At 59.3% G+C, this 27139-nt stretch overlaps 1 protein-coding gene across 1 annotated transcript; it reads left to right on the forward strand.

The window, feature by feature from the left end:
- Positions 1–472: 472 nt before the first annotated feature.
- On the forward strand, positions 473–27028 carry KIF19 (kinesin family member 19). The gene is made up of 20 exons (XM_004432714.3): positions 473–600; positions 2303–2383; positions 13968–14078; positions 14693–14780; positions 15107–15243; positions 16314–16439; positions 16778–16972; positions 18161–18307; positions 19597–19719; positions 21199–21364; positions 22033–22207; positions 22345–22543; positions 23151–23421; positions 23508–23629; positions 24107–24240; positions 24500–24605; positions 24800–24896; positions 25463–25860; positions 26072–26231; positions 26469–27028. Exons 1-20 carry the CDS (start codon positions 562–564, stop codon positions 26597–26599), a joined length of 3006 nt encoding a protein of 1001 aa, XP_004432771.1. The 5' UTR covers positions 473–561; the 3' UTR covers positions 26600–27028.
- Positions 27029–27139: the final 111 nt, after the last annotated feature.

Raw genomic sequence — 27139 nt, forward strand, 5'->3', positions numbered from 1 at the left:
ACGCACGCAGCGCCCATGGAAACACAAGGCAGCCAGCCGCCGCCCTGGGGCGCTGGGGGTCAGACAGACGGACAGGCATCAGATGTGCGGGGCCTTAGGGGCAGGGAGCGCTTCGGTCCATCGAGTCGCGCGGCCGGCCGGGCGCCCCCTAGAGGGCAGCGGGAGAGGGGCCCAGGCCGCGAGCCGGGGGCGCGGGGAGGCGCCGAGAACCACCAAACGGACGCGGCGGCCCCGGGCGGACGCAGGGCCGCGCCGAGAGCCGGAGGTTTGCGCTAGCGGGCACTCGCCTGGAAAGCGGCGCAGGCTCGGGCGCCTTCTCGGCGGAGGCGGCCAACTGTTGGCCGCGGCGCGGGCGGGGCGGGGGCCCAGGAGGCGGGAGGCGCCGTCGGGGCCCTCCCCTGGCCCCGCCTCCCGGTCAGCGCCCTTGGCCGCCGGCGCGTTGTTGGTTTCGGGTTGTCAGGCAGCAGCGGCGCAGGAGAGGCTGCGGAGGACCCCGGCGGCGGTGGGGGTGCGGCTCGGCCGCCGGCTGTCGCGGCCTGAGCCCCTCCACCCGCCGCAAGCATGAAGGACAGCGGAGACTCCAAGGACCAGCAACTTATGGTGAGACCCCGTCAACCTCCTCGCCCCCATCCGTGGCCCCCGGAACCCAGACTCTCTGTCGGCTTCCCTCACCCGCCACAAAGTGGACACTCGGCGTCAGGGGCTGGGACTGTCCAAAGCGGCTTTCCCCAAGTCCTGGAAGGCAGGCATCACGAGGCCTTTAAAGTTAGCCTGGCTTCAACCCCACTCCCCCGGTACACCTTCCCGCCAGGGGACCCCCCATCCCCAAAGCCTGTGCAGATAGACGGTCTCTGGGGCAAGCCACTGCTCTCTGACCCGGAAAAGCCAGGGGCAGGGCCGGCTTGACCTACCTGCGGGGAGGAGGAAGGTGGGAGTTTCCTGCTGAACCAGAGGGTCCCGGGGCTGGTGGGGTCAGGAGTTTAAAGGGAGTGGGATCACAGGAGGGCAGACAGGAGCCCCCAGGTGTCAGAGGAGCTGGCATGGGTTGGGAGTGGCTGGTTATTGGGTTGCAATGCAGATGCTGTCCAAGTCAGAACTCTAAATTTTCGGGGAAGTGTCAGAAGCAATCAAGATGGCCCCCAGAACCCTGGGGTCTGGGGCAGATGAAGAGGTGTGAGTGGGGGCCGTGGGAGGCAGGTAGAGACTGAAGACACATTCCTGATTATCAGTGGTGCCGGGTCAGAGTGATGACGGGGAAGACTCAGTGACCCCAAGGCCACCACCCCCTCCCAGCCCCGTTCCCATCCCCTAACTTCCGAGATCTGGGAATGGGCCTTCATCACCAGCAGGTGGGTGGCGATGTAACTGGAGGATAATGCAAGCCCCAGACACAGCCGCCTCTGCAGGGCCAGCTCCCTCCAAAGATGAGCCTCAGGCCCAGCCCCCAAGCAAGCCCCTGACTCCGGAGCATCCTCTCAGGCAGTTTAGAATGTGTCTCTTTGAAAATGGCTTGCCTTGGCATGCGTGGTGTGCCCCCAGCCCCTCTCCCAGGCCAGGGACAGAGGGCCCTCCCCTTCCACCAGTGGAGTTTGGCTGAGGAGGCCGGTACAGATGGGAGTCCCTCTGAGAGTGAAGTGCTCCTACTCCGCTGAGGGCCCGTCACTTATACCCACACACCCAGCGGGTCTTTCCCTTTGATCAGCAGAAGAAACACTCCCCTCCTCGCCCCCTGTTCTTTCAGGGAGACCCATTCACAGGACAAAGAGCCAGCATCTCTCTGGCTGGAGAATAGAGTGAGGATGGAGCCCCAATGGCCTGTCCTCAGGCGGAATGTGGTCATAGGTTGTTAGGACGAGGAGGAGAGGCTCCCAGGGCCCCCAGCCCCGTCTGCCGCCCACTGTGCCTGCACCTTCAGGTGCAGAGCATCGTTCACAGACGCACAGACAGGCTGCTCGGGTGCCGAGGGATTCAAGTTCAGAGCCCACGGGAGCTGCCGTGCTTAATTTGGGTGTCACTGATGCAGCCTGGGAGAGCAGACAGCTCTCTCCCGTGGGGCTCAATCTGAGACACAGGCTCCTGGGAAATTCATAGGCTCAGACACAGTCGTTCTGTGGACCTGCTGCCCTCGAGCCAGGTGGGGGCCTTGAATCACTGAGTTTTCCTTAAAACAAAGGAGGGCTGGGATGGCTGGACAGAGAACCCATGGGGCTTGCCCAGGGGGAATCCTGGGGACCTCTCATCCTCTCTGTGGCCCAGCACAGCCCTCTCCATCTAATCGCTGGGTCCTGGCCTTCCCTCCCAGGTGGCGCTCCGGGTCCGGCCTATCAGTGTGGCCGAGCTGGAGGAAGGAGCCACTCTCATCGCCCATAAAGTGGATGAGCAGGTACGCGGGGCTGTGGCCGGGAGCTGCAGGGCAGGGCAGAAGTCTGCTCACACCTGGTGTGGCTTGCAGCACCATCCTTCCTCTACCCACGGAACTCTTGGCTCTGCCATTGGCGACATCGTCAAGGAAACTGGGGTCCTTCTTCCAAGAAGCCTTCCTAGATTGATCCAAGGATAGCTGAAAGCTTCCCTAGCCTGGATGGGCCCTGATCCCCTCTGTCTAGCCCTTCCATGTGCCCATGACATCACTTCCCCACCTTAATATGTCTGCCACCCATTGAGCGCAGATTTATGTGGTCTAGACCTAAAGCCCTCCTCCAGAGTATTCGTGTTTTGCAAAGTCTTTGGGTGTCTGTCTGCTCTCTTGGTCCTCACGTCACCATGATGAGGTGGGCAGGGCAACTCCCACCTCCATTGACACAGGAGGCAATAAATATTTATCAAATACCCACAACACACTGGGGACAGTGTTAGGAGCTGGGAAACTACGGTGCACAGAAGAGACCGTATCCTCCCTCAGTTACCTTACAGTCCAATGCGGACAGACAAGACATTAATCAAAGAACTGAATCACAAACAGATGTGCGTAGTGCTCTACGAGTAGGAGGGGACTTGACCTAGCCCCGGAAGTCAGGGCTCCCTTAGGAAATGGTGCTTGAGCTGAAACAGGAGGGATGAAGAAGAGGTAATTAGGAGTGTGCATGAAGGGAGAAATTTCAACCAGAGGGACTTGCATGTGCAACGGCCCTGTGGTGAGAGGGATTGTGATGCACTTGAGTAACTGAGAAAAAGCTAGTGTGGCTCAAGCAGGAGAGAGAAGGGGTGAGAGGTGTGAGAAGAGGCTGCAGATGTGGGCAGGGCCAGATCACACACTGTAGACCACAGCCAGGATGTCTGTCTGGGTGGGGACTTGAGGACTCAGGTGCTGGGGTGGGGATAGACACAGTGGCATGGCCTATGGGGAGCCCAAGGCGTCTTGCCTCAGCTCAGTGGCCACTGCTGCCACCTTCTCTGAGAGCCAGGGCTCATCACGGTGGCAGGATGTGTTGGTGAGTGAGAGAAGTTGGGATGACACTGAGCAATACAAAGACAGGCACAACTGGGCACCTGCTGGCCCTGGTCCTGGGCCTGGCAGGCTGGACTCAGGAAGCCCAAGAGCCAAGAGAAGCAAACCGGAGGTGGACAGCACAGCCTGTGATGCCTCCCTGCCCTGGGCTCCCCGGGGGCAGGTGCCCACTCGAGTCTCTTCCTCAGCCCTGAGCTGTGGGCACTGCAGAGCCGGGTGGTACCAGCCTCCTGATTTCTCTTCCTCTGTTCCCTCTCATTTCCAAGACCTCAGGGAAAGCAGGGCATGCCTGGGAGACCCCGTCTAAGCTGATTAGGCCAAGCAGGAGCAGGATGAATGCACATAACAGTTGTGTAGACGGTTCTGCCAGCGGAGTGGCCTCGGGCGGGTTCTTCCGGGAGCCTCAGCTGCCTCCTCTGTAAGTGGGGACAGTAACCACCATGCCTTCTCCAGAGGGTCTTTGTGGACTAACGTATGCACAGTGCTTCCCCAGTGCCTGGCATACAGTAGGAGTTTAATAGCTGTGAGTTATCATTGTCTGTTACCAACTGACAGTCCCAGGGCTGCCGGACTGGCTGATGAGAGGGGCCAGCCGTGAAGAGCCAGAGAACTCAGGAGGAGAGACCTTCTTACAGGCAAGGCCGCTCGCTATTTGTCCAACTTGTCCCCAAAGATATCAGGTCCTCAGGGTTGGGACAATGATGGCTCTCTCTTGGCTGCTCCTGGCTCACAGCCTGAGTGGGGGCTGATAGATATTAACTGATGCTGATGGAAACACTCTGGTCTGGGGTACAGCCTGTTGTGTGCCCACACATGGCAAACACTGGCTCCTTTCTGTCCCTGCCAGTGGTGGGGGAGGGTCCGGCCTGATTCAGCCGAGCTGCACCTCCGAGAAGGTCCCGGGCTGGGCAGTCCCAACAGGACTGTTCCTTTGTCAGCTTAGAGATGCAGAGGGTTGTCCGAGCAGCATGGGCTCCAGGCTGTCAACACAGACTCTGGGCCCTGCAGAGAGCACCAGTCTTCTGGCCCCGAGCTCCTTCTGTCCCCACTGGGTTCAAAGATGTGCTTGCCTGGCCACAGCAAGTGGCAGGCTGGGACACTCCGAAAAACCAGCCGTCCTTCAGTTGCTACCTCCCTCTAACACAGAAGGCCCTGGCAAGCAGGAGGTGAAGACACAGGAGTCCAAGAAGCAAAATGGATGGCCGACTTCTCTTACCTCCCACTCTGACCAGTCCCCGCCCCCAGACCTCCGGCCCTCTCCAGTGACCCCCCTGGCTTATCTGTGGCCCTGGCCCTCCAGGCTTGCCTCACTGGCCCTGAGGGAGGCTCGGAGGTACAGGCTTGGTCAGCTTCACGGACGGGCCAGCCGGTCGGTTGTAGCTCTGCTCCTTCCTCCTGAGGTCTGGAGCCCGGTGGGCCAGTAGGGTGAGTTTGGGAGTGTCCCCAGGACAACATGGCCATGGAGTCTCTTTCCAGCAAAGGTGCCACTAGGCCCAAGGGGCCTATGCAGCGCCCTGCCTCCTCTAAGGAAGATGTCTGGTTGGAGTGCGGAATTGCTCTGTACCTATCTGCTTTCCATTGCTCCCTTGGTTGTGGCTGTTATGGCCCACGTGGCCCAGCCCCACAGAGGGGCTCCCCAGCCCAGCTTCTTCTGCCCTGGGGTTCTGGGCTCTGCCTGTCCTCTGTGATTGATGGGTTCCTTCACCCCTGCTGGTGCTGTCTCGGGCCTGGCGGTGGGGAGCCGCTGAGCAGAGCAGTCCAGAAGTCACTATTGAGGGCCCAGCCCCTTGGTGGTCAGCAGGGAGGTGGATGCTGCCAAAGCCCACCAGTTGGTGGGTCCTGAGTGGGGAGAGGTGGACCGGGGACTCAGTCACTGGCTTCGGCCACTGTGTGGGCTCCTAGGACAGCCTTCCTTAGAGCTAGGCATTGTTCTCCTGGAGACGCGGGAGACGGCAGCAACAAGCTTTGCAGAGGTGGACCCTCCCATAGGCAAAGTGTGCTCCAGGGAGAAGAGGCCAGGGTGCCTGCATTCTGGGGAAGCTGGAGTTAGCGTCCGGATTTGTAAAGGGGATGCTTCGGGTGCCTTGGCAGGCTTGTGGTCTCAGGGCCTCCTTTCAATTCAGGACTGTAATCATGATGCCTTCTTTAGGGGGCTCCATGGGCTAATGTTTGCACAGTGCTTACCCCAGTGCCTGCACACGGGAGGGGTTTAATAGTTGTTAGTTTATCTCAAGTGCTGAAATATGGGATGGTTTCAGGCCCCAGAGGCAAGAGAAACCCGGCCCACTGCCTTCCCACTTCCTGGGTCAGAGCTCTGAGTCCCGTGGTCCCCAAATGGTCACCTCCACATGTATGTGTTCCTGGGAGAGCGTGGTAGGAGCTCAGTCTCCTAGTAGCATCTGGAGTGGGACTAGACCCTGACGTCACACCTCTCAGGGGTGCCATCGGGGACCACAAAGTTGGGGGGCCGCCTGAGAGGCTAGGGGAGCCCAGAAGTTCCAGGTGGGAGAAGAAGCTCCAGAACAGACAGCTGCCTTCTCCTTCCCGCTCACTCCCCCCTACAAAGACCACAGCCTGCCGACCCTCCTCCCAGCTTCCAGACCGTGTTTATCTACAGGACTTAAGTCACCGGACAATGTGTATAATCCCATAACCAGCCTTTATCTGCTCAAAGTCCAACTGTCACCCACTGTGCTCGTGGGGTCCTGTCTGAGAAGCCATGACAAGGCCTCCATGTCCGGGTTCCTCATCAGAAGACAGGACATTAGGAACGTGCTCCACCCAGCCCATGAGCTCTTGAGCGGATTACAGGAGATCCTGTGAGGGAGGGCTGCAGCCACACCAATGTGAGGCTGTTGTGAAAGATAAAGTCTAAGGTGGCAGATGCTGAGTGAGAGACAGTGAGTGCTGGGGGGGCAGCCGTCTTTAGCCCACTTGCCTACCCGGGTGAGGGGGGCAACCTACACACCCACCATCTCAGTGCTTCTTGGCCCTGTTGCCCCAAAGAGCCGAGCCTGGTGGAGAGTGACTGGGAGAGGATCCAAGCTTCCTTTACCTGGCACCCCTCAGCCAGCACCGCCCCCCACCCCGATCTCCCAGCCCCCTCCCAGCCCACCACTAATCTCCCTTCTGTCTGCATAGATTCACCTGTTCTGGACCTGTCATAGGTATGGAATCATACAATATTTGGTCCTTTGCATATTGCTTCTCTCACTGAGCCCGTTTTCCAGGTTCATCCACATGGTACCATGTGTCAGACCTTCCTTTTTGTGGCTGAGTAGTAGTCCACAGTGTGGATACCCCACATTTTGTTATCCATTCCTCAGTTGATGGGCGTTTGGGTTGTTTCCCACTTTTTGGCTCCCGTGAATAATGCTGTGAGGATGCAAGGATTCTTACACTTAGCATCCGGATGGGTATGAGGCAAGAGTGCTAGTTAAAAAGGCAGATTTAGGGCCCACTTCCCCAGGTTCTGACTCAGTGAATCTGGGTAGGACTGGGAATCTGCGTTTTACAGCTCCTTGGGGGACTCTGACGAATGCGTGTGTGTACCCGTGAGAGACGCAGCCCTGGACTCTCTTCTAGGTCACGCCTCCCGTCACTACAGGCCTCGGGGTCCTCAGAGTCCTGTAGGCAGGTGGGGACCTGGCCAGGCCATCAGCCAGGTGTAGCTCTTTCCTAAGCAGCCAGCTGGGCCTTGGTGGTTTTACAAGCTCAGCACGTTCCATTCTGGTCTTTTCTATCTAGTCTGAAGGGAGGCAGGACCCAGAGACACCCTTCTCAGGACCAAAGTCTCCTTTCTTGAGCGCTCACAGGATGGTACATTTACACCTAGAAATGTGACCAGCAACAAATTCTCCTTTTTTTTGCTCCAGAAAAGGCTGTGAGCTCACATCTGTTGCCAATCTCCCTCTTTTTGCTTAAGGAAGATTGTCCCTGAGCTGACATCTGTGCCCATCTTCCTCTGTTTTGTATTATGGGACGCCGCCACAGCATGGCTTGAAGAGTGGAGTAGGTCCTTGCCCAGGGTCCAAACTTGCAAACCCTGGGCCGCCAAATGGAGCACATGAACTTAACCACTGTGCCACCGGGCCGGCCCCCACATTCTCCTTCTTAAAGAAAAAACAAACAAAAATCCAGAAACAGCCTTATAGGGGTGACATCCACCTGGAATCAGGCTTTTGTTTTCTGTGTTTTGTTTGCACCCTGAGACTAAAGGGGCTATGGGCCTGGCTCCCTGGACTGCAGATGACATCTTGTAGGCAGGGGCCTTCCCAGATTCTGATTCTCTGCCGGGGCTTCCTGAGGAGGCTTGGGTGTTGGAATGATTTCTTCTCTCAAGGCTGTGGCCCTGTGGATCTTCCCTGACTTCCAACCAGGACAAACTTGAGGCCCAGAGAGGTGATGCAGTTTCCTCAAGGTCACACAGGAGTGCTGAACCTGAACCCTCTTTGTGGCACCCCTCCCTCGAGGATCTTCGCTGCCAGTCCTGGAGGCTTGAGGAGGAATAGTCTAAATCAGAGGTTTTCAACTGGGGGCGATTTTGCTTCCCAGGGAACGTTCGGCAATGTCACAGCTGGGAGGAGGTTGCGCTCCCGGCATCGAGTGGGTAAAAGCCAAGGATGCTGCCAAACATCCTACAATGCCCAGGACAATTCCCGAAAACAATGATCCAGCCCAAAGTGTCAGTGGTGCCAAGCCTGAGCAACCCTGGTCTCGGGTTAGCCGTCTGGAGGCCAGAGGGAAGCCGGTTAAGACTGCGAAGCTATCAGAGCACTGGCGGCTTAGAGGTCTGCGCAGGGAGCACTCCTGACGGGCCTTGTTCACACTGTTTCTCACCTGGGAGATGCCGGGGAGGAGTCTGGGCCCTGATGGGGACACAGTGTGCAGATTAGACACCCTCTCCCTGGCCTGAGGCCCCCCACCTCCCTAGCGGATCTTGGGTTTCTGGACTCAAAGTCTGAAACTGTGGAAAGGGCAAAATCTACACTGAATTAAGAACAGGTCTGGGGCCGGCCCCGTGGCTTAGCGGTTAAGTGCACGCGCTCCGCTGCTGGCGGCCCGGGTTTGGATCCCGGGCACGCACCGACGCACAGCTTCTCTGGCCATGCTGAGGCCGCGTCCCACATACAGCAACTAGAAGGATGTGCAGCCATGACATACAACTATCTACTGGGGCTTTGGGGGAAAAATAAATAAATAAAATTATAAAAAGAACAGGTCTGGGAGTGGAGGCAGTGGGGCCTCTGCCTGGAACTGTGGGGACAGCCCTGCAGTGAAGCTGCCCACCTTCCCCGCTCCTGGCCCTGCCTCCAGCCCTCTCACCAGAGGCCCCTGTGAGCCCTGTGTGAGCAGCGTCCCCACTGAACCCTCCAGAGGCAGGTGCTCAGCGGCCCACGGGCATAAACATTTATGACCTGGGGATTGTGAAAGAGACCCCGTGCTGAGCCCACCACCTTAGGGCTGAGGGAGGGGCCAGCCCAGGGCCCACCGTGGGCCATGGCAACCCACACCCGCCTCCCTGCAGCTGCCTCGGGTGGTGCAGCGGTGTGCAAGGCTGCTGTAATGAAGTACCATAGACTGGGCTTAAACAACAGAAACCTGTTCTTTCATGGTTCTGGAGGCCCCGCGTCCAAAGGGTTGGCTCCTTCTGAGGCTGTGAGGGAGAATCTGTCCCAGGCTCTCTCCTTTGTTTGCAGACGGCCGTCTTCTCCACGTGTCTCTTCACATCGTCTTCCTTCAATGTGTGTCTGTGTCCAAATTTCCCCTTTTTATATACACCAGTCATGTAGGCTTAGGGCCCACCCTACTCAGTATGACCTCACCTTAACTAATTACATCTGCAACGTCCCTATTTCCAAATAAGGTCGCACTCTGAGGTGCTGGGGGTTAGGACTTCAATGTATGAATTTTGGAGATTCAGCCCATAACAGGTGGGCACTCACCCAGCCGGGCAGCCGTTGGTCCATTCCTTCCCGTGAGTGGCAGGGGCAGGCAGCCTGGTGGTTAGGAGCCTGGATTCTGGAACCAAACAGCCCTGAATCAGACCAGCTCTGTCTTTGGCAGTGCAGCTTGGGGTGCGTTACCAATCTGACTCCTCATTAGGATCCAGCGATAATCAGAGGGCCTACACGTAAGTCGTCAGAGAAAAGGCGTGCATAGCGCTCTGTTAGCACTGCGCCTGGCACACTCGAAGCTCCCCCAAAGGCACCTTTATTCAGCGAACGCTCCTCGGTCATATGCCAGGTGCCAGCCAGGGTGACGTTGGGGGGAGCCCCAGAGGATGTATGGGAGCCTCGTAGAGCGGGGACAGCATGTGCTCACAGAGGGGGCCCGGACGTCTCGCCTCTGTGGCCGTCTTGGGTCTGTGCTCTGGAGATTCCTGGCAGTGAGGACAGGAGGGAAAATCCTGAGCTGTCTCCCCAACCCTGCATTTCTCACAAGACCCCCGTGATTCTGAACTGAGAACCGCTGCCCACGGCCTCCCTCTCACCTCATGGCCTTGCTCATGCTTTTCTCTAGAAGGCTCTCCTCACCTCACATCTCTCGGCCAGCTCCTGCTCATCCTTTAAGACCCGGTGCAGGCACCACCTCTTCCAGGAAGCCTTCCTTTAGTGGTAAGGCTGGATCAGGTGCCCCTCCTCTGTGCTCTGATTGCCTCCTGTAGCCCGGCACGTGTTACTAGAATGATCTGTTCCCCACTGGACCGTGAGTGTCAGAGGCAGGACGCCACACCTCTCTTTTTCTCTCCCCCTAGGGTCTCGCTTAATGCCTGGTACATCGCAGGTGCAGCAAATGTGTTCACCTGGCCTGAACTCCCTGTGCTGCTCTCCGGGGCAACCCAAAGAACCCCTCTCCAGCCCTCCGGGGCTCAGCTCCAGTTCGCCTGGCCGAGGGGCACAAGGCTCCATTGTATGCCAGAGTGGACAGGGATGGGGTGATGCTCTGGAGGGTGGGGCCCAGGCTGGGGCACAGACAGATGGAGACCCAGACAAAGCCCTCTTTAAGAGGGGAGCATGGCAGCCGTGCTCACAATGTACTGATTCAGGAGCCTGGATATCAAAAAAACTGAATGCCCAGGGTCCCATGAACTTGGCAGTGCCCGGAGGTCGTTTGAAGGTGATCAGTGGGTGATGGGCATCAGTGCATGCTGCTCACCCTCCCCTGCACCGAAGGCCCTTAGAGGGCACCCCTTAGGCCGCCGGCCCTGCCCACGTCCACAGGAGCACTGGCATCCGAGGGGTGACAGCTGGTACGGCTGGTCAGGTTCCTGTTGCCTCCCACTGGGACCCGTGCCAGGGGACTCTGAAGCGGGTTTATCTTCACTGGGGTCTGAAACCTGGTCAGGGCTCGTGCTGCTGGCTTTAGGGCCTGAGACGGGAACTGGGTCCTGGAAGAGGCACACAGGGCATTGGGGCTGACGCCCTGAGGACGTGGCTGGGCCCCCTGGTAACAGCACAGGCCCAGACACCCTGCACTCACCTCACTGCGGCCCCTGGCGTTTGGCAAGCTGTGAGGGGCCTGAGTCAGGGGCCTCGTTCTTTGCCGGCACAAAGCCCCAGCCCAGCCTGTCTGGACCTGTCCCCTCTAACTGGCTTCCCTGGAGTCCCATCTGATTGGATGAGACTTCTGGGTGAGGCTCCTGGGGTAAAGGGTTCCTGGGAGCTGCTTACCCCTTCCCTCCTCCCTCCTCCACTGAGAATCCCAGAAGGGGGCCCTGCTGGGACCCCGAGGGTCTTAGACCAGTTTAGATGCAGTGAGCACAGGTGTGGACCTGCTGCAGGAGTCCAGGTGGTGAAGGAGGGGGCGTTGATATCAGGGCGTGCGTAGAGTGCTGAGATGGATCTGGTGGGAGTCCCAAGGCTGTGGCCCTCCCCGCTCCTGGGACCAGGACTCCTAAATCCTGGTGCTCGATCTGGGTGTACCCAGAGGGACCCACTGTCGATGTCCTGAATCTGCGGAGCTGGGCCAGGCTCCCAGGTTGGCCTCCTGCTGTCTCCCCATCAGCCCCTTCTGCCCCTCAGAGCGGCTGCCCCCACGCCTTATCTGTTCTTAAGCCCTTTTCAGAGTTGTCACTGGCCCTAGCTCCCCTGCTGACCTAGGAAAGGAGCACAGCCACTGTCTCTGTGACTTTGGGTGGCCCTGGGACAGCCCCTCCTCCTCAGTGCCATGTCCTCTGTTAGGACTCAATTTACCTCCGTGGCCAGCATCTCATCCCCGGGTCACATTAGGTAGGGCTAATGTGCACAGTGGGTGCTGGGGCCTCCCTGGGATGGGGGTCACCACCAAGGGCCTCGGCAGGAAACCCTCCCACCACCCCCCTCCCCGTGAGGCCCCCATGGGAGCGGAGGGAGTAGAGGGGGAGTGTGAGAGCTGCTTCAGGATGGTGGGCAGGGCACCAGCCTGGGAGCCAGACTGCCAGGGCCCTGGTCCTGCCCTACCATTTCGTAGCTGTGCGACTTTGTGCCTCGATTTCCCCGTCTGAGAATAACAATCATGAATTCATGTGAAAGGGCTGAGTGAAGATGAGATATTGTTATCACATACCAGGAGGAGGGGGCGGGGAGTGAAGGCTGCCCACGCCCTCCCTCTTTACCACCTTCCCTGCCACTGGGAGAGGAGGGGGCCGGTGAGGCTCCCATGCTGCCTGAGACCACCGTCCAGCCCTGGAGCACAGCCCCGGCTCATCTCCCCTGGCTGTCTGGCGTAAGCCTAGGTGTTCAGGGAGCTGAGGCATGAGCCCAGGTGTTCAAGGAGCTCAGGTGCTCTCTGGCACAGAGCAGCACTTAAAGGTGCCAGCTGCTCCCAGGGGACACCTTGACGGGGCAGCCGGGGTGGACGACAGTGATCCAACCTGGAGGCTCCGCTCCTAAGGGGCCTTGGGCAGGCGCAGAGCCTATGGCACTGTGGTGGCCTTCTCCATGGTGAGGGTGGGGTCGCCGTCCTCGACTCGGTGGCAGAGTCATGGGTGCAGGTCCCGTCACCTGCCTCACCCAGCTCTCCCTCTTAACAGCCCCTTGAACGGAAACCCTTGAGCACTTAGTGTATGTGCTCAGGTGCCCTGTGCCCAGGCCTGGTGCGTGTAATCTCATGGGCTCCTCACAGCCCCGTGGGTAGACATATTCCTCTCCCACCTGACGGAGGAGGAGACCCAGGCTCAGGCAGGCTAAGGTGCTCGCATGAGGCCACTCTGCTAATAAGAGGTAGGACGGGCATGCAGACCTTGCCCCGACTTACCCCTCCTGCCCATTACCCTCATCCTAAATCCCCCGAACTCCAGCCCTCCCACGCACCTTTGAATGTCTTCTGGCACTTCTATGAGTCCGGGTGCTATCTCTCTCCCCATCCCTACCCTAGGCCAGGACCCCCAGTCAGGATCCGGCTCCTGCCTCTGCATCTCCCCACGGAGCCCAGGACCAGGCTTAGCACGCCCAGGACACCCGGGCCAAGAGAGGGGCAGAGTGGAGCTGGGTGCGGAGCAGGCTTGGAGATTGGTCTGGAAAATGGGTCCCTTGGTCACCCATGGAGCAGAGGAAGAGTCCAGTCAGGTCCCTTGTATATCTCACCATACACATACACACAGCACAGACACCCCTTCCCTGCAGGGAGGGGAACCCACGCTGGGACAGGCCCACCTGTACTACTGTCCTAGCTTCCAGCCCTGGGCGCCCTCCTTCTACCCCCAGCTCAGGCACAAGGCTGCAGAGGGCCATTGCTAGGTCACCCCCAAACCCCACCCCCAGTCCCACTTTCTTCCCTCCTGTCACCCAGCAGCCAGTGGCTCTTTGCCCCGCCCCTGGGTCTACCTGCTGGGTGAGGGCAGGGCGTGGAGCGGTGGAGAGGGGTGAGGCAGGACAGGCAGTGTAGGGTCCCAGGTGCTACAGGGCTGCAGTGAGGCGGTGAAGGGTCTGTGGGCCTTGGTCCTGGATTTTGAGTCCTGTTCCTCCATTCGCTAGTGTGTGAGGCTGGGCAAGTCACTTCTTTGGGCCTCGATTTCCTCATCTGTAAAGTGGGAATAATGATGGGGCCCACCATCTGGCCTTGTGGTGGGGATTAATATGTCTGTGTATGTAAAGTGCTTAAAGCAGGTCCTGACACAAAATAAATGCAGGTCCTGACACAAAATAAATGCTTAACAAATGCAGGCCGTTGTTACTGCGGCTCCTCCTTTGGTGGAGGCACATGGGTCGTGGTGTTGCAATTAGAGGAAGGGGACCCAGATCTGGGGCCCACATGGCCTGGGGCACCATGGTGCTCTTGGCTCCTTTGAGGCGTTGTCAGCTTCCCCTCTGGGCATCCAGGCAAGTGCCCAGACCGACACCAGAGAGCTGATGGGGGCAGGGCTGGGCCCGGGGCTCAGGGGCCTGGAGCTGCCCAGCAGGACCCCGTGTGGATGCCTGGCTTCCAGCCCCTCCCTCCTTGCCCAGTGTCCTGAGTGAGGAGGAGTGAGGTCAGTGTTGACATTGGTGTGGGCCTGGGGTTCCCAGATGACCACTGGCCCCATCGGGGACCTTTGCAGATGGTGGTTCTCATGGACCCAATGGAGGACCCTGATGACATCCTGCGGGCACACCGCTCCCGGGAGAAGTCCTACTTGTTCGATGTGGCCTTTGACTTCACTGCCACCCAGGTGAGGGAGGGCCTGGGCCTGGGGACACACAGGAGCCCCTCTCCACCCTTTGCCCCACTCAGGAGGGAGCCCTCAGGGGACCTGCCACTGACCCTCAGCCTCCTCTCCACCACGTCCCCATCCACACAAGTGTGTGTGTGCCTGCGTGGCGCGTACACAGCCTCCTGCACGGACACATCCGGGTCAGCGTGCACACACGGGTACCCACACGGAACATCCCACAGTTGGCCCCTATGGGAGCTGCAGGAAGCCACTTGAAGCCCATCTGGTGCTGGGAAGAGAGTCTCGGGGAAGCTGACACCCTCCCAGGGACCCCTATCTTGCCCATCTGCGGGATGCTCCCAGGAGCAGATGTAATGCGTCCTCAGGCCTGGGGGCCAAGAGCCAGCTGTGGGGGGAGGTGTCTCAGGTGTCCTGAGCTCTCTTTCAGGCTGGCATCCCCCCACGGGGTGAAAGCAGAGACATCCATCCCCCACTCCCCACCCCCATTTCTCTAGGGCCGAGGGCTCCAGGGACAGAAACCACTTCTGTTGGGAGCCAGGATGTGCCACTGGGCATGTGTGCTCTGCTCTGCCTCTGCCCCAGGCCCCTGATGGGTCTCCTCTTCACTGCAGGAGACGGTGTATCAGTCCACCACCAAGAGCCTCATTGAGGGCGTCATCTCAGGCTACAATGCCACTGTCTTTGCCTATGGGCCCACAGGTGAGGGGGACCCCAGCCCGTGGGAGAGGACTGTATGCCCTGGTTGTCCCCTTGAGGAACAAGCGCCCTGGCCCTCCATCACAGAACTGGTCTGGCCCCAGCTGAGGCAGGAATCAAGGATGTGGCTGAGCCAAACCCCCCACAGGGCCCTCCAACCCCAGAGCCCCATCCCCAGCTAAAGATGTCATCTTCCCCACCCCCTACCTCCCTGGCCATCTGGGAGGGCCCAGCCTTGAGGACAGACCCAGGTTTGCCAGGAGTCCCTGCCCAGCAAGGCTGAGCTCCTGGCCCCGCCCCTGCTCACCGGCCACCCTGTTCTGCGCCAGGCTGCGGGAAAACCTACACCATGCTGGGCACAGACCACGAGCCCGGCATCTACGTTCGGACCCTCAATGACCTCTTCCGTGCCATTGAGGAGACCAGCAACGATATGGAATATGAGGTGTCCATGTCCTACCTGGAGGTGAGCCTTCCCCCAACCCCAGCTTGGACAAGAGGCCCATAGGATGGGGCTGGCTTCCTTGGGGCCAGGTCACTGGGCAGTTTCCTGGGGTGCTCATCACTGCCGCTCTCCTATACGCATATTGTTGGCTTCACTTTACAAAAACCTGAGGCTCAGAGAGGTTAGGCAACTAGGTCAATGTCACACAGTAAGTGAGGGAGCAGGGATTCAAACTGAGGACCCTGGGGCTTTGAAGCCGAGCCCTGCCTACGGTGCTACACCCCAAGGTAGCCTTGTTACTGAGCACAGACCTCAGCCACCCTCCCGGCTGGCTCACCACCTCACTATGCTCATGGGCCCATTCCTTAAAGCCGACCCTGTCTGCCCTGCCAGCTACCTCCAGGCGCTCGGTGTACGTGGGCACAGGTGAGAACTGCATACACGGACAGGCTTGAACCTGCCGGCCTTCACTACCTAGCTACAGCCCCCAGCGCCCACCTTGTGGGAGTGCTACCACCAGGCAGCGATGGGCAGCGGGGGTGGGAGCACACAGAGGCCAGAAGAGGTAGGAGAGCCAGTGGGCTGGACTCCTTCTGGCTCCTGGCCACACCAGCTCCCTCCAGGAGCTGATAATCTCCTGGGTGACAGTTCAGGAAGGGCAGTGAGGCATTGCTGCCAGCAGCCGCTCCAGCCAGCACGGTGTTGACTCAGCCAGCAAGACACACTTTGGGGTGAGGGGGAGAAGTAGCGCAAGGGTTGCCTAGCAACAAGCATGGCTGGCCATCAGGTCCCCATCCTCTGCCCAGTGTCCAGCCCCCTGCAAAGGGAGTCCCACTTAGTTCTGATGGCTTCTCTACCCTTAGCTCTGGCAGCTCGATGTTTCCTTGTGGATGCTGAAGCCCCTTACTCCCACCCCACAGAAAGGAAGGGATCTTTCTCCTTAACCAGTGTTTCCCTGAGAGGAGGCTGGAGCTCCGGAGCTGGGGCTCAGAACGTCCCCTTCCTGCTCGGGAGGGATAAGGAACGTGGCCCTTGCCTGAACCTCCTCCCTTAGTCTCCCGTTAAGGCCTGTCCCCGACCCGTCCCATCAGATCTACAACGAGATGATCCGGGACCTGCTGAACCCTGCCCTGGGGTACCTGGAGCTGAGGGAGGACTCCAAAGGGGTGATCCAGGTGGCTGGAATCACCGAGGTCTCCACCATCAATGCCAAAGAGGCGAGTCTTGTGCAGCCAGCTGGGGTACAAATGGAGAGGGACACACCCCTGAGGGGCGGGGGGAGCAGGGAACTTCTGCTGCCCACTCAGCTGGGCTGGGGCTGGGGCCTGGGGCTGGGCAGACAGAGACTCCTGTATCGCCCCTGGCCGCGCTGACCCTGGAGGACAGACCAGGCAACCAGCCTCCCTGTTTACACACAGACCCTGACCTCCCCAGACCCCTCAGCACACCAGGGCCGGCCCACCCCCGTCTGGGCCTTTTCCTAACCTCTCAGAAAGGACATGGGAGCATCCCCACAGGTCCCCAAGAGCCGCCTCCCTCCCGCCCGCCCGCCCAGGTCATGCACCTGCTGGTGAAGGGGAACCGGCAGAGGACCCAGGAGCCCACGGCCGCCAACCAGACGTCCTCCCGCTCCCACGCCGTGCTCCAGGTGACCGTGCGCCAGCGCAGCCGGGTCAAGGACATCCTGCAGGAGGTGCGGCAGGGCCGCCTGTTCATGATTGACCTGGCTGGCTCTGAGCGCGCGTCTCAGGTGAGGCCGGCCCCCCGGGGCTGGGGGGACTGGCTGCCAGGGTGGGGTGGGGAGAGGGCCCTGCCGACCACATCGGGGAGAGAAGAAGGTCCGTCACCTGCTTCTCACAGCTCTTGTCCCCCACCACTAAGCCCTACTTGCCTGGCTCTAGCCTTGGCCCTGGCCCCCTCCTGCAGGCAAATTGGGAGGTTTCATGGTCACCTGAGCGATGAGGCTGGGTGATGTCACTGTTAGCACTGAAGCAAATGCACAGGACAGGACAGTGGCCAAGGGGATTAACAGAGTTTCCTGTTTGAACATGGGGGGCTGGGTTTGAACAGGGTGGCGGTCGAGAAACACACCCTGCTCTTCTAGTAAGGCCGGAGGGCTCCCTGGAGGGGCACCGGGGAGAGCTGGAGGGGGAGAGGGTGAGCAAGCGAGTCCCAGCTTTGGAAGGCCGGGCAGAGACGCCTCCCGTGGGCAGCTGTGGGCAGAGCCTCCTCGGCCTTGACACTCTCCTGCAGGCCTAAGGAAAGGGGAGGAACCACGCACACATACACACGCGCACACACATACGTACACATACTCTCACACTCACATACACACACTGACACCCCACACATGTATTCATTCTCCCCACTCTCTCACACACACTCGCATATACTCATTTTTTCACCTGTGCACATATAAACATTCCCTCACGCACACACTCACACTCATTTCCTCTCGCACACACACAGGCACATACAGACACTCATTTCCTCACACTCTGGCTCTCACACGCATACACACATTCTCTCATTCTCCCACACGCATACAAATACACTCATTTCTTTACGCACACATTCTCACACACGCATTTCCTCACATATTCTCTCCCTCACACACACTTCCCTCCTTCCTGCCTGAAGCCTGGGGCGCCCTCTAGAGCCGTGTGCTGGACACCCTCTCTCCATGCTCTCAGCCCTGCTCGGAAGCCTTCAGTCCTTCAGTCATCACTCTGTTCAGGGGCCTTCCCGTTCTCTCACCTTCTCGAATGCCCTGGTCACCCCTGGGAGGAGGGCGGGACAAGGCCCTCTCTAGTCACCTCTACATTTCAGAGCCCTGAAGGAGAGGGAAGGGTTATAACCCAGGATCACCCTGGGCGTTGGTGGTGAAACCCGTCCCCTGCCCCGTAAGGCCACAGTTCTGCCCACTGCTTGCCCCCAGACACAGAACCGTGGGCAGCGCATGAAAGAGGGGGCCCACATCAACCGCTCCCTGTTGGCCCTGGGCAACTGCATCAACGCGCTGAGCGACAAAAGCAGCAACAAGTACATCAACTATCGCGACAGCAAGCTCACCCGGCTCCTGAAGGTACCAGCTGCAGCCGGGCTGGGCGCTGGGCCCCCAGGGTGGGGCTGCCAGGTTTAGCAAATAAAAATACCTCCGAATTTCAGATAAACAACAAAATTTGTCTTAGTATAAGTATGTCCCATGCGGTATTTGGGCCATAGTTATACTAAAAAAATCACTTATTCTTTATCTGAAATTCAGATTTATCTGGGTGTCCTGTATTTCACCTGTGACCCTCACCAGAGAGTGGGCTGCAGGGAGGGAAAGGAGCTGTGGGTCTGAGGGAACCAAGAGCCGTCTGGGTTTGGGGGGTCAGGTGGACAGTCAGCCTCATGGCTCAGATTCCGCTGTTTGGGGGCCCACTCCTGGCTGGGGTCTGTGTTCACTGCTTCACACCACTAGCTCCTTTCAGCAACTCTGTGGATGAGGGGGATGACTATTTCCCTTTGCAGATGAGGAAACTGAGGCACCGAGAGGCTAAGTAACCTTCCTGGGGGCTCACACTAGTAACTGCTGGAAGTAGGGTTTAAACAGAGGTCTGTCTGGTCTAATATCATACAGTCCTAGTTTACTTAACGCCCGCTGTCAGCCTGCCGTCATTACTGCACCCACAAGCTGGGAGGGAGGGACAGTTGCACAGTCACTGCCATCTTAAAAAGCGAGGAAGCTGGGGATAGAGAAGTGCAGGAGCTTGCTGAAGGCCACTCAGCTGCACGGCGCTCCAGGGCACGGGCAGGCCCAGAGTGAGGGCAGGGGTGGCCACAGGCCAAATTCAGCCTTCATACAGAGGTCCCCATCCCCCCATCCCTCACTCCAGCCACAACAACAGTGCCACCAGCAGTCAGAGACGGGGTGGGACCTGGGAGGCCAGAGGTGATGGGAGGGAGGGGGAAGGGCACGGGGCCCCACAGGGGTCTTCCCTCTCTGGCCCCCAGCCAACCACAGCGCTGCATTTCCTGGTTCTCATGTATGAGGGGAGGGAAAGGGAAAGCAGGAGGCCCTGACCTGGGTGCTTGAAATTTCCAAATGCAAACTTTGGAGAAGAAACTGGAAGTGGGAAGGAGGGACAGGAGACGGGGAGGGGAAATCTGGACTCAGGGGTGTCCATGGGATGCTCAGCACCAGGACGTGTGAGTGTGTGTGTGTGTGTGTGTGTGTGTGTGTGTGTGTGTGTGTGTGAGAGAGAGACAGAGAGCAAGAGAGGGAACGCACATGTTGAGAGGGGCATCATGAACAGCCTGCCAGCCTCCCTCAGGAGCAGGGTCCGGGGAGGGGTCCCCAGCTGACACAGCCCGCCTCCTTCCCGGCAGGATTCCCTGGGGGGGAACAGCCGCACCGTGATGATCGCCCACATCAGTCCCGCGAGCAGCGCCTTTGAGGAGTCCCGGAATACCCTGACCTACGCCGGCCGGGCCAAGAACATCAAGACCAGGGTGAGGCCCCTGGTCTGTCCCCCAGGGCACGCCTTCCTCCGCCAAGATTGGAGCCCCTGGACTGATTCCAGGCCCTGCCACCCTCCCCGCTCTCTCTGGAACCAGCCACCATTGCACTGGCCTCATTCCCCAGTCCAATGTCACCCCTGTGCCCTTCCCTGCACCTTCAACACCTGCTTGCCTGCCAGGAAGCACACAGCTGCTGAGGGTCTCCTTCTTGTAGTTGAAGGTCTGTGCTCCCGGGCCCATCCCCTTCCATCTTCCTGTTTTCATCTTCAGATGCTCATTCAGACGTTTACATTCTCAAAGCAGCTAATCAGATAGTCAGAATAGAGGTAGCTGTTATTGGGCACCCACGCTGAGCCCTCTAACATATCATCTCATTTGATCCTCCAATGAGGCAGGAGTTACTGCCATCCCCGCTGCAGTTTAGGAAAACGAGGCTGAAGGAAGTTAAGTTACTTCCCAGCTGGGCCGTGATGGTGCTGAGCCTAGCACTGGGTCTGCCTGGATTCCAAGTGATTGTGCTAGAATCCCCGCTATCCAGGAGGAAGTCTGTTTCCACCTGTGTGTGTGGAGGGGTGGGAATGGATAAATGCGAGATGGAATTTAACGAACATTCTCCCAACGCTGCACTTTGCCAGCCACTGTTCCAGGTGCTTTATGTGTTACTCCAACCCTCAAGGAACTTAATGGGGGAGGAGACATAGCCTTGAAACAGTTACCTGATAGTTCAGAATATTATTAGTAGCAGGTAAATGATGCCAACAGTAGGTGGGCTGGTGGGATCCAAGGAGCTCTTTGGGGACTGTAAGCAGGATGCTGAAGGGTAGGGAGGACATTCCAGAATTGAGAGTGCAGTGAGGGCAGAGGTTCCAAAGGCAGGAAGGAGATGGTATCTGTGGTGAGGGTAGGGAGGGCAGGATGGTTCCTCAGCTGGAGCAGTGAGTCAAGAAAATCCAGAGACGGGGCCGGCCCTGTGGCCTGGTGGTTAAGGTCGGCGTGCTTTGCTTCCGGAGCCAGGGTTCGGATCCTGGGTGCAGATCTGCACCACTCATCAAGCCATGCACTGGTGGCGACCCACATACAAAATAGAGGAAGATTGGTACAGATGTTAGCTCAGGGCAAATCTTCCTCAACAAAAATAAATAAATAAATAAGAATAAAAACCCTACATTAAAAAAAAGAAAAAAGAAAATCCAGAGAGATAGAGGTCGGCCTTCAACACCAGGTGAAGGAATTAGGACATTCCTCCAAGCAATAGGGAGCCACTGGAGGTTGATGAGCAGGGGAAGCAGCATTTTAGGAGCATGGATCTGACAGAGGCATGTAGTATGATAGGTTGGGGTTGGAGGCAAGGAGGCCATTGCCGTCATCCAGAAAGACTGGGGGGAAGAAAGAGAAAGGAAGGCCCCGCAGGCAGGCCCCAGCGCCTGGGGTGACTGTACCTGCTCTGCCCCCATCCCGTGGACCCCGCAGGTGAAGCAGAACCTGCTCAACGTTTCCTACCACATCGCCCAGTACACCAGCATCATCGCTGACCTGAGGGGCGAGATCCAGCGGCTCAAGTGCAAGATCGATGAGCAGGGTGGGCGAGCCCAGGCCCAGGGCCGGCTGGAGCGGGGGGACATCCGTCACGTCCAAGGTGTGTGCATGGATCTGTGTGGTGGGGCCTGTCTCCCGCAGCCCTTCCAGGCTGTCTCAGATTGCTCTGGGCTGAGGCAGTGCTGGGTTCAAATCCGGACTCAGGCTCTTTCTGGCTGAGTAGCCTTGGGCTAGCCACTCAACTGCTCTGAGCCTTCTGTCCTTCAACTGTAAAACGGAATTGTAATCTGCTTCAGGGGTTTGACGTGAAGATTAGGTGGGATCACATGAGTGAGAGGCACGTGAGCATTTAGCCATGTAGGGCATCGCCATAAGGGCTGCGGGGCAGGCCTGTGGGGCCGTGCCTGGATCACCAGAAGGGGGCCAGCCTCTCATAGACTTGCGTATTTGCTATGATGGTTTTCCAATAGATGGCGGTAATGTATCTAAGGGGCGCCTTTTGATAGTTGACACAAAGATGCTGTAAGGGCGGGTGGAAGCCATTTCATACAGAGGAGCTGGGAATCACCTTTGGGCCACAGCTGGAAGACTCCAATGTGGAAGTAGGGTGTGGGAGGAGGTCGTAATCTGGGAGGTCTTTCTGGAGGAGGTGCTTGGACACGACACGGTTTGGGAAGAAAAAGAGGGGAAGGCCCCACACGAGTCCAGACCTCCCTGGCCTGACCCTTCTTCCTCCACTCACCTCCCTACTCCCCATCCTCCGGGCAGCCGAGGTCCAACTGTACAGCGGGCCGGGTGAGCAGGCTGAGATGGGACAGCTGCGTGAGCAGCTCGTCAGCGCTTTCCAGGAGCAGATGGACGTGCGGAGACGCCTGCTGGAGCTGGAGAACCACGCCATGGAGGTCCAGATTGACACCTCCCGCCACCTGCTCACCATCGCAGGGTAAGCACCCCCTGCCCAGGACCCTCCAGGTCCCACCCCTGGGCCTGAGACAGAGGGGCCGGAAGCTGTAACTGCACGCTGTGCCCTGTCCCCCATGGCCTGAATCCTGTGTCTCCCCGGGGGTGGGGCTGCGGCAGCTGGGAGCACGAGAAGTCCCGCCGGGCCCTCAAGTGGCGGGAGGAGCAGCGGAAGGAGTCCTACACCAAGGACGACAGTGAGAAGGACTCGGACACCGGCGATGACCAGCCAGACGTCCTGGAGCCGCCCGAGGTGGCCTCAGCCCGGGAGAGCATCGCCGCCCTGGTGGGCGAGCAGAAGAAGATGCGGAAGCAGAAGGTGCCCAGGGACCTGGGGGGCAGGGAGAGTGGGTTTGGGAGGCAGGAGCCAGAAGGGGCTGAAGGTGGGGTGGGGAGGCGTGAGACCTGCGAGCTCAGGCCACCAATCCTGGGTGACCCTGCTAAGTTCCTTAACCTCTTTGCACCTCACTTACTCATCTGTAAAATGGGAGTAGTGCAGGGGTGGGGGGGGGCTGTTGGGAAGATTAAACAAATGCCTTTCACATACCAAGAACTCAAAAAGTGGTAGCCAATATTACAATTAGGGCTTTCCAGATAACAGATCTTTGCCTTCTGTTTTGAAGCATACCCAAACCAGGGGGCTTCAGGGTACCATGAGCCGCGAGGGCATCAGATGGGCTGGGGTTGAGCAGATATCCACGGTGCTGGTTCCAGGGGTGGATTGTTGTCAGGGCGGTAAGACGGTGGGTACAGAGGGACCATGTAGGTGCAGCCCCTGGTTGCAATGCCCAAGATACAGCTTCGAGGGTTGGCCTCGGAATGGAGCTTCAGCCCGGAGTCCCAGAACCCGAGGCGGCGCGGACAGGCTGGGCCGGCGGCAGCGGCCCCTCGCCCGCTGCCTGGCGCTCACCCCGCGCCGCCCCCAGCTGGCGCTGGAGCAGCGCTGCCGTGAGCTGCGCGCACGGGGCCGACGCCTGGAGGAGACGCTGCCGCGGCGCATCGGGTCCGAGGAGCAGCGCGAGGTGCTCAGCCTGCTGTGCCGCGTGCACGAGCTGGAGGTGGAGAACACCGAGATGCAGTCGCACGCCCTGCTCCGGGACGGCGCGCTCCGCCACCGCCGCGAGGCCGTGCGCCGCCTGGAGCAGCACCGCAACCTCTGCGACGAGATCATCCAGGTCCAGCGGCAGATCATCGACGGTAGGGCCCTCGCCTCGCGCATCCGAGCCCCAGGGACCAGCGGAGGGTCCGAGGGCACGCGCTGAGCCCCGCCTCTCCCCCGGCAGACTACAACCTGGCCGTCCCCCAGCACCTGGAGGAGCTGTACGAAGTGTACCTGCGGGAGCTGGAGGAGGGCAGCCTGGAGCGGGCCACCATCATGGACCGGGTGGCCTCTAGGGCCCTGCAGGTGGGAACCTGAGCATGCCTGGACATGGGCATTCGCACATGTGCTGTGGGAGGGGCTGATGCCTAAGGCAATGCCTGCAGGTAGCCGGGATGGGGATGGGACCAGGCTGGCTGGCACCCCAGAGAGGTGACTCCCTTTCCTTCTTACCCCACCCAAAGCCTTGCCAAGCCTGAGTAGGGTTCCCTCCCAGGGCATTCTGCTCTGGCACTGGTCCCCACCCAGAGTCTGAGGATCAGGGTTGGCTATCTAAGATATCACAAATGGCCCCAGATGCCCTCCCAGGAGACAAGGCCATCAGGCAGGGCCACTGGAGATGCCTAGGAGAGCACAGTTTACCCCTTGCAACCTAGAACACAAACCTCCCAGCACACATTACAGCCCTGGTCACCTTGTGTACCTTTTGTCACCCTGTGCTGTTAGCTGGTCCAGAACCAAGTCTTCTGACTGACTTCCCCACCCCCTGCCTCCCCTCCCCAGGACAGCTCCTTGCCCAAAATTACCCCAGCAGGAACCACACTGACCCCGGAGTCTGACCCGGAGAGTGTGAAGATGCAGAGCTCCGAAGCCCCACGCCTGCAGAACAGCATCCTCCCTCCCCTCAGCATGGAGAGGTGAGACCAGGAATCCCTTCCAGCCAGTCCTGCTGCCTGAGTCCCCACACGCTGTGCCGTGACCCAGGGATGGCAACCCAGATTAGGGCTAACTGGGGAAGATGGAGCAGGAACGAAAGGGAGGAGGTGGCACAGGTCTGGAGCCAGGACTCCTGGGTTCTCTCTCCCTTCGTGCAAACAGCTGTCCCCTGGGGTGGGGGTGGGACCTCAGTGGGACCAACCCGGTCTACAACCTCCCATCCTCCTCTGCCTACCTCAGTGAAGCCAACCTCGTGTTCAAGGCCAGTCCCCGGGCCTGGCAGGTGAAGAGCTCCTCTGTGCCCACCCCTCCCCCCATCCAGATCGGCAGCCTGGTGACCCAGGAGGTGAGCTCTGAGCACCCACTGGCCCCACAGGCTCCACTGCTGGGGGTGGGAGCACAGGGGTAGACACCCAGTGGTTGGGATGGAGCCTTTCCAAAACAGCAACCACCCCTCAGGCCCCACTGTCTCTGCTGAGTGGGGCATGGGGTCCCTGCTGTGTTCAATGCCTTTCTCTTCCCAACCACCTCGTCCCACAGGCCCCCAACCAGGACGGCCGGGTCAGCCTGAGCAGCCGGATCGACTCTTCCCCCGACAGCAGCGAGAATCTGTCAGAGATCCCCTTGTCCCACAAAGGTATGCCCCCTGCCTGCGCTGTGAGCCTGAGCCTGGCATCGTCTAAACTGCTCAGATCACCCAGCCCAAAGCCCCTTCCTGCCCTCTGCACTGCTGAACACACCCATGCATGGGGTGCTACCCATTCTATAAAGGGAAGCACCAACGCCCAGAGAGAATTAACCACCTGCTCAACGACACACAGAGAGCTGGGGCACAATCAGAAATCAGAATGGGAGAAACATGGCACTTAGGATCATGTCACCCCTTCCACTCAGTAATAATTGTAATAGCAGATATGGACCAAATCCCAGTCCCCTGGCCATAGGCTAAGCCCATTATCTCAGTTAGCCTCACAGTAACCCTATGGGGTTAGTTTTACCACCCCCAGTTTACAGATGAAAGTGAGGCTCAGAAACTTGCCCCAGGTTTCTTAAACAGCAAGCAAGTGGGGGTGCTGGGATAGAAACCCAGGCATCTGGCTCCTACTCATTTCTGCCTTGGCAGAGGAGGGTATTGGGGGTGCAGGAAGGGGAGGGATCTGTGACCTTGACCCCGGGTTGGATGCTCCCACCGTCCCACTGCAGAGAGGAAGGAGATCCTGACAAGCACCAAGTGCATCTCCGTGAAGGCTGCCCGGCGGCGCTCACGGGCCCTGGGCGTCGAGGGACACCACCTGCTGGCTCCTGCGACAGAGCGCAGCAACCTGTCCCTGCACTCGCTGAGTGAGGCTGACGATTCTCGGCCCCCCGGCCAGCTGGCCTGCAAGCGGCCGCCCAGCCCCACGCTGCAGCACGCTGCCAGCGAGGACAACCTGTCCAGCAGCACAGGCGAGGCCTCATCACAGGCAGCCGGGCATCGTGGCAACGGCCCTGGGCCCTGGCTGCATGGCCAGAAGAAAAGCCTGGGCAAGAAACGGGAGGAGTCGCTGGAGGCGAAGAGGAGGAAGCGGAGGTCCCGGTCCTTTGAGGTCACAGGGCAAGGGGTGAGGCCAGGGGCAGGAGGCGGGGTGTCTGGGCCCCTTTGTTGTGGGTGGGGGCCTGAGGGCTGGGTTCCTCCAGAGGTCCCAGGGCACCTGCACCAGCCCTGCACCACCCTCCATGCCTCTATCCCCCGGGCTGGCATCATAGCTGGGGCAGATCCCTGCAGCAGATCCCCATGCTGCCGTCTCACCTCACTGTTTCCAACCAACACAGCTCTCCCGTCCCAAGACACACCTCCTGGGGCCCCGTCCCATGGAGAGCATCTCCAGTCACAGGATGCCAGTGTGTGAGCACCCAGCCCCTGGTATTCGGCATCTAGGAAAGGTCACACTGCCTTTGGCCAAAGTCAAACTCCCTCCAAGCCAGAACACAGGTCAGCACCAGCAAGGGAGGGAATGGAGATGGCCAACCCTTAGCCAGCCCAGGGAGGAGGCATGTTGAGCTCCCTGCTCCTATGGCTGCTCCTTGCTAGAAACAGGGCTCTCAAAGAATATTCGGGAGACTGGCATCTTAGGGTTGTGCCCTTAGGGAGTTCAAGGCCACTGGGTGATCAGAGAGGGGATGGGGAGGCATTCCTAAACCCCCGCTCCTGGCCCTTCCCCTGCTGCAGGCCCTGGGGACTCCTCACCTCTCGCTATTCCCTCCAACCCAGCTGGTGTCTCCCAGCGGGCTACCCGTGAGCCCCGCCTGCCCCATGGTACAAGTACCCGTGGCAAAGATGGACCCCTCCGGCATAACTGAGGGGCCTGCCTGGAACTGGCCCTCCTGCCTCAAGACTGAATGAGGTGTAGCAGGAAATGGGGGATGGAGGCTGGGCAGATGGGGGTGACCTGGGAGCAGGAGCTCAGGATCTCAGAAGGCCAGGGCTCCTGAGCCCCAGGAATTGTGAGGGTGCCTGCCCCACCCTTCCATGCTTGCAGTGCCATGGGGCAAGGGAGGTGAGCCCAGGAGGCACGGCCAGGATGCCAGGGCTCCCTGGCCTCCCAGCCCTGGACAGAACCCTGTTGCCAAAACCCTGCACAGACCTGTGGCCAGACTGGGCTTCGGAATGGGGGGAGTTGTCAGTGGGAGAGGGCTCCTGGGTCCACCCCTGGGGCAAGGGCATCTGGGATGGTTGGGAAGGGCCAACAGGGTTGGGATGGGGGAGGGAATCTAGTTTTGTTACTTAGTAGTGGCTTTTTCCCCCTCCTTTTTAACAATAAAATCCCATTTGGGTCTTGACAGTTGTGTTGGAAACTAGACCTTGTCTGGAATGTGGGGTCCCCCTGAAGATTCAACCCA

This window comes from Ceratotherium simum, chromosome 16 (assembly GCF_057802395.1).
Source record: "Ceratotherium simum simum isolate JZ-2026a chromosome 16, ASM5780239v1, whole genome shotgun sequence".
Classification (NCBI taxonomy): domain Eukaryota; kingdom Metazoa; phylum Chordata; class Mammalia; order Perissodactyla; family Rhinocerotidae; genus Ceratotherium; species Ceratotherium simum.

Bases quoted from the DNA above. Each gene is read 5' to 3' on its own strand.
- KIF19 (XM_004432714.3), top strand. From the start codon at position 562: ATGAAGGACAGCGGAGACTCCAAGGACCAGCAACTTATG. The intron at 24,241-24,499 runs GTGAGACCAGGA...TGCCTACCTCAG, and splicing joins CCTCCCCTCAGCATGGAGAG to TGAAGCCAACCTCGTGTTCA. The intron at 25,861-26,071 runs GTGAGGCCAGGG...CAACCAACACAG, and splicing joins TTGAGGTCACAGGGCAAGGG to CTCTCCCGTCCCAAGACACA.